Here is a 16,653-nt window from a genome sequence, read left to right on the forward strand (position 1 = left end):
GAGACAGGCATTTTAAAACCAATTTACAGCACAAACAGAACTTGCAAATAGTATCAAATAACATACCTATTGTTACACACCGTACTTTCATTATTCAGATTTATGTGCTCGCTAACATTTTCAACTACAATGCAAGTCCCACCTGCAGCTCAGTATCTGTGGAATTTGATGAGATTATGCATGCTGTAGGAAATTAGGCAGAAAAACCATGAGTTATCTATTGACTACAGATCTCACAATGGCAGTTTTTCACAAATGAGAAATGCTAAAAAGATACAGATATACACATGTGCAATTGTGTATTTATATATGTATTTACAGGCTCATACACAGACATACCTCTAAACTAGGAAGTGTGCAAAACTGAGCAAGCCTCGTGAGAACAAGCATAAATGCAATGTGCAAGTGTCAACGTTTAAGCAGCAAAATTACACACCTCCTCTTCCTCTGCTTTGTCATTCAGGTCATTGCCATTAGAGCTACTAAAGGAAGTCACCTTAGGCTCCAGGTAGCAGAGGGACAGAGCGAGAGGAAGGGAAAATGTGAGTGAAAAAGGAATAGACTGGAAAGCAGACAGAAGCAGGACAAAGACAAGGAGAAAAGAGGGGATGAAGGAAGGAGAGGTAATAGGAATATAATGCTGAAGGCCAGGTGGAAGGAAAGAAATGCAAACATCAGGAAGGCTAGGAAAAGTAATATAGCCATCCTCATCGAGCAGCGAACGGAAACTAAAAGAAAGGCATCTGAAGAAGCTGCATGAGACGCGCAACTCAGTGCTTTTGTAGTCATTTGTATGGATTCTTCTCTCAACAGCAGGGGAGCCTCGACTAGCTAGGGGTCTCATAGATTCAAAGGTATTAATTGGTGAAACTGTTCTGGTTTTATTATGATCTGATGTTTGTTCCATGGAATTGCACTCTGAAATGTCTGGAATGGTAAGGAGGGGCTCTTCAAAGGGATCTTCCTCTGAAATATCTGAAAGCATGTCGATCTCAGGGACAGGTGACAAGTTTGTGAGATGGGATGACACAGAATGGATGGGCAATGATGACGGGTGTATGTGAGTGAGCTGAAGAAAAAAATTCTGTGCACAGTGGAAAATGAAAGTACAACAAAAATGCAAGTTTGAAGCACATGAAGAGGGGAAAAAAGAGAAATTATTAGTTAGTGAAAACTTTTACTTAGAAGAAGGGATAGCTTTACTAACACAATAGAAATAAAAATTGCTCTGTGTTTTACAAGCATCCAACTTGTTTACTTCAGTGGATTATGAAAGGAACCCATTACAAATGTTTTGTTCTCAGGCTGTAAAGAACTGTGCACTTTTGAACTGTAATAGTCACTTAAAACAGATGGAAGCAGACAGACATTCAAAGCTTTGGCAGAAAGGTCAAAGGACAGTACACGAAAGACAAGCTGGCACTTCTTGGGTTTATAACTGTTTTCTCTAAGACTTAAAGAGAACCAGAAAGGAAAAGAAGCATCTGCATTAGGGGAAAGAAAAAAGCTGTTCACAAAATAAGCATGTGTAACAAAACCATACTGAACAGCTTCCTGGAACAACTTCCCAAAATACTGCATTCCCCTCCACCACTGTTCTGGTTTAAATATTGAAACATCAAGCATTTTTGAAAACAAGGGAGAATCACCATCTTATCAAGCCGAAAGGTAAAACAAAGTAATTTATTTTACCATTTTTCTCCCATAAAGAAACTGTGAGTCCTTTTTTTCCTCATCTGTTTCAAAATTATTTCAACTCGCCAGCAAACAAAAAAAATATGCAGCTGTGGTATTTATTCTCTTTCTACACTTGAATGGAGTTGGAACATATGAACTGCACAGAAAAACTCAGCAGACTCATTAAGAATAAAATGGGTAGCTAACTTGCAAAAATGTTTGAGGAAAAAATTACTCTTTAAATATTTAACTAAGTTGTGGAGAATTGCTGAAGTAGAAATTATCTCCAAGAGAGAAAGAGCAGAAAATTTTACCTGGCACTTTAGGAGGAAATTTTCACATCGCATCATACAAAGTATAAATTTTTTTTACCTATTCCCCCAGTAGCTCAAGCAAACAAGACAAGCAAACATTTGCAACAGGAACAGATCACAGTACTTTTCACAGAAATCTATACCTTAGTCAACGTGTAAGTTTTTAAAGGATGAAATAATTCTGCAATGGCTACTAAAACAAAATTGTTACCTATGGTAATTAAACTCAATCATATATCCAACTTTGTAGAGTGTACACAACCATGGTATAATAACATTTTTATTCAAGTCTGAACAATTATTTACCCTTTGAAACATTTTTTCAAGAACTCATGCAAGCTTATTGAGCATTTAAATTAGATTTACAGCAATAAAAGAAACTCTCAGTGCCATTTAGAAGTTTGTATTCTCTTTACCTTACATATGCTTACATTAAGTTAAACACACAGAAAGCACTTGACAATTTTCCTTTAATATTTTAATATAGTGTTCTGTATGATACTCAGAACTGATAGACACTAAAGAACTACACATGAACACACACATCACATGAATAAATAATTTTGGTATGAAAGTCAGACATACCTTTCCATCCTGAGTCAACTCTAATTGTGGAGTTTTGAGTGGACTTTCATCTTCTTCTCTGCCACCTTCTTTTAACTTGGCCTGACCAGCAGCTTCAAGATCAATGATTTTATCTCCAGCAGCCTGCCCTCCAGTAGCAGAGAAATCTCTTAGAAGACTTCGGTCTGAAATACCCATGGGAGCTATTAGAGAACAAAATAATTTTGGTTAATTTGGATAAGCTGAATCATTTTGGTTTTAAATCTTATTAGGAAAAGCACTTTATGATTATATCAGCAATGAGCAAAACAAGCTACTTGCCGATTGATACAGTATTTTTCAGCTTCTTGGCTTTACAAAAACTCAGTCATTCCCATTGCACTGGTATGAACAGCACTGCACCCCTATCATAAAACTTGCACTTATTACGTATGGAAAAGACCCACATAGTATCAGACAAGTACTTATCAACTTCTTTATTAGTCTTGGAAGATAAATTGAAGGTATTGTTCTTTTGGGTGTGTAAATCACCATTAAAAATAGAGAGAGAAATATTAAACAGTATTTTGAGGAAATTCACCATTTGAGAGGACTAATGCGATCCAGAAATAGCTACACATAACTGTCACAGTATTTTTCACTGGAACCTTAGCAAAACTGCACAAACAGCTCACTGAAAGTAAGAACTTTCCTCCCTACATGCTTGCAAAAAATGGAAGGGGGAAATATTAAGCATGTATACTTGAATGTAGTCAAAGCACAAGAGAGTGAAAGGCTTTAAATTATCTCTTATTTGACTCAGCATAGCAGGACTAACTGTTGTTAGTACAGCTCAATTGTAGCTAAACTCACATCACTGTCATACCTCACTTTTATTCCAGTGAAGTTGTGCATGCCTGAATCTAAGTCAAGCTTCATGTTATTTTGCTGAAGTGTTTTTCTATTATATATTATTGCAGAAGTGATTTTGAGTAAGACATGAGCTTTTACATCTCTCACACATAGTGCTGCTATACCTGCCTTTGGAAAGAGTGCCTATTTGCAAGCCAGAAGGTATTTCTGCTCAAAAAGACCAAATACCAGTAGTGACAATAAAACCCTTAAGCTATTCAAAGTTAACGTGAAAGTTTTTATCTAAACGCTAAAGTACTGAATAAATATACCAGGATAGCAATATACTGAAGAAAATGATGGAAAACTCTATGTAACAACTCATTCAGCCTTTTCTGTTTAGAGACACTCAGGCCAACCCAGATCCCAGAAGATGCCACTGACCAAACAATTTTATATAGCCTATATTTTCATATAGCCTATGCCTTAAAAAGGTATGAGTAATGTACACAGATGCTACAAACCCAATACAGAGAACTCCATATATTCACAGCAGTGCCACACCATTTAGGCAGTGAGTGAACTCAATATTTAGGTCACCTCATGCTGACAAGTACTTAAAGCGGCTTTAGATATTGAAATTCATAAATCTGTCAAATGACCTTCTGGCCATCCGTAATGTTAATATTTCTGAACGTTGGCCAGGTCAGAGTGACAGCACATAATGTAAATACAACACCGAAAAAACAAGCTGAATTTCATACCTCCATCAAGGCTTCTGGAAACCCGTTTGCTGGAAGTGCGTTCGAAGTACGGAGCTGGTCTGTCTATGAGGTTGCTGGCCTGTCGTGTCTGTGCCTGCGTACGGCCGCTGTAGCGGAACTTGGAACCCAAGGTCAGAAACTTTGCTTTTGGAGGCTGTTCCGGTGATAAAAGTCTGAAAGGGAAATTTGAGAAAAGTCATTTTAAAAGATTTTATTTTAAGTATTTAATGAGGTAATCTGAAGCTACTTATTGTACTTCAGTTCACAGTGCATAATCTGTGCTCTCCAATAAAGGATTCTACTGTAAGCTCTTCAAAGACCTTTAAAACAATACATGTTATTTACTGTTTGAAGTTGGAGTCAAAGTGATGCTGATAACCATCGCATTTTTCCACAGTATGACTAAGCATCTGGGACTCCTATCTTTTGGTGCTATCTTGGTTGAATTTTAATTTTTTGTAGAAAGCTGAAAGCCATTATAGGTCACGTAGAATACCTCTCAGATCTCTCCTTGGAATGCCACTTTTAGTAAAAGCTATACACTACACTTCCACTGCCTTCCCTGAATTCTGAGCTACCCATACAGCAGTAGCTCTTCCTCAAAGTTAGGGAATGGTATCTCAAAGCTGTATAGAAGGGAGTATCAAGTGAAAAACGATTGAGAAGACTGGAGAGTTGTTACCCAATAACAACAAGTTTAACAGTCTACATTCAGACTTCAGTTTATTTCCACTGCCATTTATAAAATTATATAGGTTGATGTTCGCTGGATATAAGGAGTGGGGGAAAGAGGCATATTGTGAAAAGGGTGAGAAAGAGAGTTACATATACTGTTAATGCAGGGTACATGTGTTTGCACCACAAGTGTTGGAGTCCTTGTCAGAAAGTCCAGAAAGGGCTACCTGGGGAGGTGGTGGAGTCACTGTCCCAGAGGTGTTTAAAAAAAATACTGGATGTGGCACTTACTCCCATGGTTTAGCTGATAAGGTCATAGGTTGGCCATCTCCAAGGTCTTTTTCAACCTGGTTGATTCCGTACCATCATCACATGAGTTTGAAGACAGGTCCTCTCTACATCCCTGGATTTCCTCCAGTATGAGGACTTCAAGTTTGTACTCATCTAACCCCTATTGCTTGTCCTTTGTTTTTGAAATCCTACCATCAACTGCAACACTGAGGGTCCACTGCCATCCTTGCTGATAAGGCAAACTCTCCCTAGTCCCCTCTTCTCTGGCAAGGCCTTTGAAATTGTTTCCTGTAAATGTTTTAATGTCAAGTTGCAAATACATGCTCACCCCTACTCTCTCTGTGTATAAAACTATCATACTATTGCAGACAAAGCTTCTTGATTTGAGAATTTGCAAAGAATGAGCAGCTCACTGAACATTAACTTCTTTCAAGCGGAACCAGTAATTCATGTGCCATTTGTACTGAGGATGGCACAGATGGGCAAGTGAGAGTTCAAACTGTGCTGACTTTGTCCTCCTCTTCTGAAGCATTTGCACAGAAATAACTGTGTCAGCAGAATCTGACCCAATATATGTTAAGGCAGTAACCACTACTGGGTTCTGAAGACTACAACAGTCATTTTAAAAGTGCTTCAGCAAAACTGAAGAATTTTCAGATACCTAGCAAACAGAACAGTGAGCTACTGTGATGAGCTGATCTTGGCTATGTACCAGGGCCCCGCCAAAGACACTCCCCTTTCTAAGCTGGACAAAAGAGATAGATGTAACAACCAGCTTATGGGTGAGATAAGGACAGGGAGACATCATTCACCAATTGCCCTCATGAGCAAAACAAACGAGACTTGGGAACAAATTAATTTAATTTCTTATCAATCAAATCAGGGTAGGAAACGAGAAGTAAACCTGAATCTTAAAATTATTTTTCTCCCTTTTCCCTAAGAGGGGATGTTCATTGGGGCACTAACCAGAAGCATACAATTCCCCAAGTCTAAGATGCATATGCCTGCACCTGAAACTTAATCTGTTCCAACATTTATAAATAAAACAATTCAAGACAAAGTAATCCACTCTTCTGCACTTAAGTCACTTACGAACTTCAGGCTTCACTTTCATTGCTTCTATAAAAAAAGTCTTTCCCCCCATTATTTCTGAGAGGGAGTGCATTATGTACTAAGAGGAAGAAGGCTAAAAGGGTTTTTCCAAGGTTCCTTCAGTTCTTGATTTTCCAGTCTTGGCAAGGTTGCAGCATTAACTGCCATTTTTATCTTCCACCCTGCTGAGATAAACTTTTAATCTTTTAATGTGGAAAAAACAGGAGAACTAATTACTTCCTGATTAAGGGCATTTGAATGGATTCTTGTATTACAGGTTTAATTATGTAAAATAACTGAAATCCATGCTTTTACCCCTTTAAGACATTTGGAGGAGATGATGAAAAAAATCATGAAAATATCAAATAAAACATCAAAAAAGCAAAAATATAAGCATGTTTCTGCAGACACTGGTTATGATCCAGAGTTGCCAACTAAGCTTACATCAAAATTTTCATTAGATATATGGTTTGATTGCATTTTTAAAGCAGGTTGCTGCTCTTTGAAAATGCTACTGGAATCCTCTACGTTTGAGCTGATAACAAGTGAATACAATGCCCTTTGGTAGTCATTTTCAACACAGTTCATTACAATTTTTATAAATAACTTCATAAACTGGTGAATTTCCTACACATTATAAGAAAATGGATCTTAATGTGATTATTTGAGACAAACTGAAACATTACATAAGACAACACAAGGAATCTTATCATGTTATATAGGACATGCTAAGAGATTTGGAAGCTAAAAATATGCATCTAAACTGAATACAATTTACTGTGGCATCATACATAAGCTTTACACATGCTCTGAATGAGCTACAGTCTCTTGGACTAGCAATTGCTTTCTGCTTTTTATCTTTGAAGGAAAATAGAGCTGGCTTTATTTTACTGTTTTTAAATCAGGATGAGAGGGTCCTGAGGATTTTCTCTCTGATGACATCATCAGAGTATATGGATTTACAGAATGGTTCAAGTATTTGTTACATAATTCTTGTTATAATGTCAGTCCTGGTTAGGAAAAGCCACTTCTGACTGGAAAAAAATCCAATTATTTTTATTATGTCTGAATTTCTGTAGTAAGATTATTTCATACTTATTAATGCTCCTGAAAGCTTTCAGACTTGCACATGGTAGTTGTCAGTTTAGGATTTTTGACTTCCATAACACTTGCTTTTTCTTTATTCAGGTCTATTTTATTACTATAAAACTAGGAAATACATCTTACCAACAAAGCAAATCACTGCATGAGTTATTCGAAGAGTATTAATAAACTTTTCACTGCAGACAGAACTGCATGCTATTTGTGGTAATGGACACCAGCAGCCAAAGCAGACTTCAAATTTTCAAGAATAGAATGCTGGACTATGTTAATAAACAAATTCTATCAACATGAAAAAAAATCTCTGGTCAAGATATAAATAAGAAGTGCTTCTAAATTAAGTATTTGAAGACTGATTTATGCTGAGATTTTGCAATCTCAGCATAAATCAGGCCTTAGGCCTCCTGGTCCCCAGGTTCTCTGAAGTTCTGCCTAGCAAGTATATTCAGCAACAGGACTGCATCTACTTTAAAACAAAACTTTTTTTTTAAAAAAAAAACAAGCCACAGGCTACTGAAGGAGAAAGCTTACCATTTACACACCCTAGGTACTGTACTTTGAAGAAAAAAACCTCAGATTCAATGCCTATCCAATTCACAGGAAATTCAACCTAAACCTGTGACTCCTAGGCTGCAGGAGGCACATGCACACCCTAATGGAATGTGTGCTATTATAAAAATCAAATGATGTCAAAATCCTTTTCAGTGGAGGAAGCAGACAGAGGAACAACTCTGTGGCCTCTTGTTTAGGTGCTCATTTACAAATAGATCATCGTTTCAATGATCAATTCAGAATTCTGTGCTCCTCCTAGCTGGAGAAAAAAAATGCAGAGGATGTTATGGATTACTACATAAACAAATCATCTGTTTAAAGTGATTCTCTGTTCTTTGAAGAATGACTGAACTCAGCCTAGTTCATAAATAAGGAAAAACTCAGCTAGAAGCATTTACACTCAGCAGAATATTCAAATGAATTCAATGAAGATTAGTGTCAAGCCCTAAGAGTTTCTTGTGATGATGTATAAGGGCTTTCTAGATGGTCATTCTGAAAAGTCAGTCTCTCAGGAAATCTTACCACAAATCACAAAATGTGTCAGGTTGGAAGGGACCACATTGGGTCATCTGGTCCAACCTCCCTGCTCAAGCAGGGCCATTCCAGAGCACATGGGACAGGATTGAGGCCAGACAGTTCTTGTGTACGTCCAGTGCTCCATGACCACTTGTTTACTTTCATCCTCTCAGCACTCAAAGTTTTGATAAAGCAATTATTTGTGCTTGAGACTTTAGGAACTGGTAATTTGGCGTCAATTATTGCCAGGGTATCTTCTGTCTAAGAGACAATACTCAAGGGAAAAGAAGGGGAAAATCTTTACTTTCCTCCTATCCTTTAAAAGAAAGATATTAGCATACCTTGCAAAGTAGGGGAAGGAGAGAATTATCATTTACCTGAAGAAAGTATGGTGCTCCACACAAACCTTCCATAACCTTTTAGCAGCCCGATGGTTTGGCAGTTTGAACCCAATAGTGCTCTCAAACTGTTCCAGCTGGAAAGAATCCACAAATAAATTAACCCATTTCCTTAAGCTGTCTATTAATTCATAGGTAGAGTTCAGATAGTTCCATTACTGTATCAAGATGTAATACTCCCGTCATAAGACTTAAGATTTTTTTTTTTTTTAATTTTAAAAATATCAGAATTTCCAGCCTTTTAAAAGATTTATACTTGGTGGGCTATGTCATGATGGATAAATTGCATGAAGCAGTTGCGCTGCAGGTTGTACTTTACACTTTGCTTGGATTTACTGAAAGTCTGAAATCCATACGGCAGTGTTAAACATATATAGTGATACAAATCATGTAAGACTTTGTTAGCAAAAATAATTCATCTAAGCATCAGTGAGTGCAAGAACAATACATCTGCAGTAGAAAACTTACATAACTACAATGTTAATATTGTACAAATGGTGCTTGGATGTCTTTTTTTATTTATTCATACAGTAAAAGCCACCTTAAAAATTTTACAGTATAAACTAAAAAAGCATTACAGTATTTGACATTTTGGGGGTTTTGTTAAATTTCCTGTTACAAAGGGCTCAAAATGTCAATGTGTACACATCCCCTTCAACAACTCCCAGAAACTTTTAGCTGTAACTGAAGAGAAAGTTGAATCCACTACTTCCATAGCAGCTAACGAAGTTACTATGTTCTACAGGACAACTCAAGCCTTTGGTTACAGCCACAAACTTTAATCAAGACAAGCATTTAATACAATCATTAGAATCTGAAGAGGAAAAAACACTCAAGTTCTGCTTGAGCACATAAGCTTATGAGGACAACTGTGGAAAAAATGAGGATATTTTCTTGTTGCTGGATAGAAATGATTTCTCAAAAGAAACAAGACTGAAAGGTGCTACTCACTTCTGCTGGCCTGACTTTGATGTAGAAATTACTTCGCTTGTAGGAAATCTTCAGAATTTTTGGCCAAGCGAAGCGGTTGATCCGGAGTCTGTCTTTGTAAATCAGCAGACCATTAGCACATACACCCAGCATGATATCCACACCTTCAGAATCCTACCAGGTATGAGACAATTTCATAAAAATCACTTCAATAACATTCCAAACAAGCAATTAATACTGACATACCTTGAGGGAATATTGTAACTGGGACATGTTTAATATTCAAACCTGACTCTGACAATGAGATTCTTAAATCAGAAATAGTCAAGTATATTCATTTTATAGGAAGGACTTTGGACTCTAAGTAATGGTTTTGGCATTCTTATGCCACAGTTCTGGGAAATCTTTCAATATTCTGGTAATAAGGACTAAGTTAACAACTTAAAAGCAGGAAAAGTATGGCCTTTGTGTGTGCTAGCAATAATTTCAACAAATATTAAAAGAAGAAAAATGAATACCAGGTCCAAAAAAAAGCAGTCAGTGAAAGTCTGAACAAGCTGGTGAGCAAGATGGTCTTTTACAGTCACATACTATTCCAACAAAGATAGAGGAGGTAATGGGTTGGTTTCTGAGCATTCTTGCGCTGACAGCATTTGATGCAAGTTTTACAGGCTACAAAACTAATCACTTACTGATACACTACACAGTACAGGAGAACCTCATATCCTCCCCAATGACAGATCAACTACATCAAATGCGAACACTGTCGTTAAGGAGACAACACAACGCTGGCAGAAGTAAAAAATAAAATTTAACACTGTTTCTCCAGTACTTAAAAGTTTTGGTTTTCTTTTTAAAATGCAAGACTGATATGCTTACCAAGAGCTTAAATTTCCTAATGATTTGAGATTCTGGATTAATGGGAGGGAGTGGGAGGAGGTTATAAGTTTGTCTTTTGGGGTTTTAACTAAAAAAAAAAATAAATTCACACTTGAAATGAAAATTTTATTTGACCTACCCAGGAAGTGGAAAAGGCACCAAAATCCTCCCCCTATTTTTTAGGATCTCCCCCCTATTTTTTTAACTCTCATGGTACTATGAAAACAATTACGTGTTCCTTTAGGCTTTACTTTATTGACCCTGCATCTTCTTTTCATAGAAAATATGACATTTTAAATGTATTTATCTGCTCTTATGAGTGAAATATTATTTCCAAGATGCACATGTCTATGCATTGTAAAATTCAACTGATGTTAGAGTTGTAAATTGAGTAATTATTATAACCAAGAGATAAAGGCTTATAGCAAAAAATTAAGCATATGACTTTTTAAAAAATAATCTATGTATAAAACATTTTCTTTAATACTTGGCACGCCTATTCTAAAACAAAACCAAACAAACCAAATCCACAATACCTTGGCATGATGTAAATCCACTCCATACATGGAGAGTCTTTTAGCATTTTCTAGGAACTGGGAATCCGCCTGTGCTGGAGTCAAGCCCCTAAAACCATTGAATAAGTCTTGAGTTTATTGGCAAAAAAAACAAGAGTCAAAACTGAGTGGAATCCTGGAATTCAGACTGATACAAAAGCCTCAATTTATAAGGTATCAATAGCATTTTTGTTCTACTGGAAAAGTGTTCTTTCAGAGCATATTATATATTTTACTTGAGTACAGATTTCCACCTGTACTCTTTCAAACTATCTGTATGTTGCTTAAACTAATTCATATAAAAATACTTTTTTTCAGATGTTCTCTACCAAGACCCTAGTGCAGCTACTATTTTCAAAGTCAGCTTTCTAAACATACCAAAGTAAGAACTTTCAGTTACATAAAAAACAATTTCCAGAGTAACAATAAATTTACTTCACCAGTTTTACACATGCTCTTAGGAGTGACAAAGGAAGACAACTTCTTCTAATCCCACTGTATCTCACATACCTGTGTGTTTTGTGTAGCTCAGCCACTTTCTCTTCCATTTCTTGAGTCTGATTGGGTGCAAACTGGAATTCACTGATATAATCACTGCTGTGCTCCTCTGGGTCATGATCACCCAGCTCAGCCTGCAGAGTATATGAACCAAGGAGGGCGTGAGTCACAAAAGAGCACGGCAGTCGGCCAGATGCAATATCCTGGCGAAGCTGTAGGCACAAGAAATACCTGCAAGACAAAGGAGGAAAAAAAAAACAACCAAAGAGAAAGAAGAACAAAGGAAGGGTTACCTTTGGCAGATAATGAGAAATACGGCAGAATTCATCAAGATGCATGTAAGCATTTTTTAAAGTAAGTGAATGCATTAATAATGACCTTATATTATTTGAGCATTATTACTACACAGTAAATTTCACTTGATCTTTAAGAATCAATACTAGTTTAATAAGCAACGTGAAAATTAGAAAAAATTCTGATTTCCAATATAAATGAATAAAAAGCTATCTAGTTTTAAACAAAAGCTGACTTAGGAACTTGTTCAGTTCACATTGTAGCCCGTAGGTATCTACGGTTTAGAAATATAAGCTATGCATTTCTTTGACATTTCCCTTTGGCTTTGAAAGTCTAACTTTTATATCCCTTGCAGTTCACAAGCTAATCATGTCTTGTAATAAACAAAAGAAATCTGTACTACATCTAGATACTAATCTATTACTGAAACCATAATTACCTTTCTTAAACCATCTATGTATTAGAATTCAATCTTTCAAGTACTGTATACAGCTTTCTACCAAATTTAACAAGTTAAACATCAGCAGACATTCTATTTTAGCAGAGATTTTTTTTTTAAATGTAAGTGAAAAAAAGTCTTACTAGTGAAACTTAGATTGAAGATACAACCAAAGGATGTTTTTATGAGTTGAACATGCAATTTGAAAAATCAACCAATGCACTGAAAATTTTCAAAGAAAACACACACAACTTCTTGTAAATACACTCTGTACTAAATATCTTTTATGATCCTACAAATCACTATCTGTAGCAATACATTAGCTGCACACTTGCACAGCTATCTTATTTTATGCAGAAGATTGATGCAATGCAGTAGTAACATATATCCTGCCTCAGCAGAGTCAGCTGACTCCAAACCAAAGTATTTAGGTTTCCTGTAACTAGTGAGAAAAATGAATCAGTTCCCTGTATTCTATCCCCAGTAATCAGCACTGCAATGCTATTTTTAGGTGCTTAGTATCCACTGCATTCCAAGTATTTTCTAAGTCTGGAAGATAATTATTTTCTGGGTTTTTTTATGTTTTATGGCTTTATTTAAAGCATATGTGTAAACCCACATTTTCACCAACCTAGTCTAGATTATTACTGAAGTATCTAGGATCCCCTTGAGCTTTGCTCAAGACCCCTCTGTTTTCATTTGTTTCATAATAAAGGAGCAGTCTGACAATCAACCACTGACTTCTTTCACATACTACTACACACACTTTACCTGCTGCCCAAATGATATCCTTACTTACCATTAAATTCTTCTTGCTCAGGTTTCTTCCAGAAGTTTTAATTTTACCTTTTCAACATTGCTTCAAAAAAGCAGTTGATGTATGTAAGAATATCTATATTGTACAGTACCCAGAAACTGAAGAAGAAATTCTATGTGTCTTTTAAATGAGACTAACAGTAATTTAAAGTTTAAAATTAGGACCTGTGCATACCTAGTGATGTCTTCAGTCAACTGTGACGGATCAGGGGGATAAAACTTCACATTAAAGGTGAATATCCATGGTAAACCTAAACATGGGAAATAGCTGATAGTTAATCTCAAATAAGTCCAAGTAAGCAATAAAAAAACTTTACTGAAAAATGTTAGAAAGTAAAATAATTCTTAATCACTGAAATCTCAAAGGAAGTTTTTTTCTGATTTTTACTGTACATTATTAAGAAGCATAGATTATTTTCATTAGCAGGTAGAGACCTACAGACATAATGAACAATAAGCATGTTAAAAATTAATTTTAAATAATGTTTTACAGTAAGTTACACAAATATCAGAAGACATTTTTAATTTGAAAACAACCGTAATATATTAACCCTCTTACAATATTGTCTGTTCAAAGGTACTTGCATTGAATTTGTGTTTATTTCCAACTCCTCCAAGGTTAACAGTCTCCTCCTGTCTAAACTTAGTTTTAGAGACTGTACAGTAACTGTAAACATGAACTATTGGAATGAGCTCTGTGCTGTTGCATATAACAGAAAGATAAAAAATTATTCATTGAGAATGTGTGAAAGACAAAAATATTAGCCATTCTTACTTGATAAAATATTTGTCTGGTAAACACCACATTAAAAAACTGCAATAGCAGTGATATTTAAATTCTTATGTGTTAAAATTGTTAATAACACATGGATTTTTTTTAAGTAAAAGCATGTTTAAAACTAAATAATTTGAAAAAGCATGAAATATTGCCTTTAGTCATAGCTCTGTTTTTAAATAAATTTTTAAGGTTTGAAAGCAAATTCACACATCAATAATCAAAATACATTTTCAGAATGTTAGATTTTTGGACAGTAAATTATTTTTAAAATCTGTGTTACTCAGATAAATCATGCTTTGAAAAATGTGTCTTTCTACAGCAACAAAAAAAGACTGAAATGCCATTTCCAACACAATGCTAGAAAAAAGTGCTGACGTTATTTAAGGTTACTTTCTTTAAAAAAAACTGTTCTGAAATTCCATATATAGTAAAGAGGTGTGTCAGAATTTCTAATGTCTTCCAACATTTAAAAAATTATTTTGGTTTTTCAGACATGGCTATTCACTGAAGCACTTCAATTTTTGTTTAAGGGTAAACCTCATTCTACAGCTGGCTGGTAAGCCACTATTTCTTTTTGAGAGCTCAGGGTTTTAGTGTATCTTAACATTCCCAGTTACGAAGTTTCTGTACAATTTTGTGTACAATATAAGGCAGGACCCTTAAATTAGGTCTCATTTATCATTGCATCGTCTACTGCAATACACTTCAAAACAGACTTAAGACAAAAATATCTTGGGGAAAAAGAAGTCTGACGGTAATGAATATCTACAGCATAACAAACAGAGTTAAAGATGGAATAGATTAACCTACTTCCATCATCTCCCAGGGAATCAGCATAATTTAATGAAAAGGTGCTGGATATCGGTTAAACCAAAGTGATGAGTATGAGCAATAGGGCCAAAATATCTATGCAAAAAGCATTCAAGGAAAGTTGTCATGTTAACAGAGCTGTAGACAAATGGATGAAGGATGTATTCTTCCTCACCAGTACTAAACTGGTCTTCAAGTTTTTCCTAGTCTAAAACTGCAGTTAAAGTAGTCACATATGAATTCCTGTTTAACTGTTGCTCTTTCTTGTCAGCATTTCTACAGCTAACTTTCAGAAAGCACTACAGCCAGGAGACTTAGGTGTGGTTTGAAGAAAAAAAATACCTGAAAAAATATTCTATATTCTTTATAAAAAGTGATTCGATATTCTTTATGAAAAATGCATAAATCCTCTGAGTGTGTAGCCTTCATGAAAAAAAATTCATGTCTCTACTCATACTGATTAAATTTCCAATTTATTGAAAAAGTATTGAAGTTAATTTTGTACTAAATATTTTCTGGACAGCTGATGACCATGTATTTTACCTGATTACTGAAAGGACATTTATCCCCTAGATACAGACTAGCAAGTTTATTACAATGTGCTGTCTATATTTCTACCTCTCACTAAAGCATACTTTTTATAGCTGCACAAATGAGGCATATAATCATAGTTGTCCTCACATAATAATGCACATTATTGCTGTCTCTTTATAGAGTTGGTAGCCAAGACAAAAAAAATCAAAACAACCCCAAAGCTGATTTGAAATTATATTTAGCATTCTGTCTCTGATAAGGCTCTCTGTTTCGACGTTCAGCAGTATGGGCTACAGAAATGTCAAAAATTTTTCTAGCCAGCTCGTTACATCAAAAATGCTTCTGTGGCAACTTCAGGCACATTCTTAGAGAAAAAGAATGCAATATAACCAAACAGCTAGCAGCATACAATTAACATGATTCATCCCATTTAAACTGGGAAAAATCAGTGAGGGTTCTTTTTTTCCAGTAAAGGCTTTTTCTGGCTTTTACTCATGATCTCTTGTATGTCAGCCTTTCAAGAAAACCCTTCCTTTGGCACAGGTACTTAGTTCTCTTCAACAATAACAATGTGCATTGTAGTGTAATCAGCTTAGATCAAAATTAGCTAGAACTTACAGATATATAGCTAAATATATATAAAATAGATGGATATTAAATAAAGTGAACCTGCATAAAGTGACCACCATGTTTTGATGCCTGAGCATACCCATATATTTATTAGCATTAAAATCAGACACCCAGAGTAGTGCACCTAAAATGCAAGCTCTTTCCTAATTAATTAAAATTTCTCTTACTATCCCAGACTATTCTGTATTCAGAACATCTGAACACTCTCCATTTCTTACAAGATACAGAACACAGAATATGTGATGTGGAAGTATTTCTTGCAGTAAAAATACTAGTCATGCTGCAGGCTAGAAAAAGATTAAATTGACATAATATTACCTTTGGTTTAAACAGATAGATTCCCAAATTGAATTTGGTATAAGGGTGACCCAACAGACCCTCTGTGTAGTCTGAGATTTGACTATTTCAAGGTCAGTTGCTATTGCTTGTACCAGCACAATATTCTAGCCATGATTCTCAGTTTTGCAAAAGCCTGAATCCACTTGAGATGTACCAATTTTCAAAAAGATAGTGACAGAAATGTAATTACCTACCTGTCCCTGAAAGAAGTAATTAGAGGTTTTAACACATGCCAGTGGATAGCCAAGTACATGAGTTAAAAAAAGTCAAGAATTCATTTTCCTGAAGAGATCAGGCTGGCTGAAAGCAAACAAGATTTTTGTCACCTTTGTAGCCCTGAGAACAGAGACAGTAATTTGTGGATCATGTTCATTAGC

At 35.6% G+C, this 16,653-nt stretch overlaps 1 protein-coding gene across 12 annotated transcripts in view; it reads right to left on the reverse strand.

Annotated features, from left to right (window-relative positions):
• The window catches only part of EPB41L2 (erythrocyte membrane protein band 4.1 like 2), a 107,018-nt gene that overhangs the window by 19,676 nt on the left and 70,689 nt on the right, over positions 1-16,653 (reverse strand). For all 12 annotated transcript variants that reach the window (XM_058834140.1, XM_058834131.1, XM_058834139.1 and 9 more), the window contains 7 exons: positions 13,361-13,436; positions 11,649-11,867; positions 11,121-11,208; positions 9,727-9,879; positions 8,755-8,852; positions 4,151-4,323; positions 2,577-2,758 (listed from right to left, as the gene is read on the reverse strand). In XM_058834140.1, the coding sequence (XP_058690123.1) occupies positions 2,577-2,758; positions 4,151-4,323; positions 8,755-8,852; positions 9,727-9,879; positions 11,121-11,208; positions 11,649-11,867; positions 13,361-13,436 (989 nt within the window). The remainder of the gene's footprint in view (positions 1-2,576; positions 2,759-4,150; positions 4,324-8,754; positions 8,853-9,726; positions 9,880-11,120; positions 11,209-11,648; positions 11,868-13,360; positions 13,437-16,653) is intronic.

This window comes from Poecile atricapillus, chromosome 3 (assembly GCF_030490865.1).
Source record: "Poecile atricapillus isolate bPoeAtr1 chromosome 3, bPoeAtr1.hap1, whole genome shotgun sequence".
NCBI lineage: Eukaryota > Metazoa > Chordata > Aves > Passeriformes > Paridae > Poecile > Poecile atricapillus.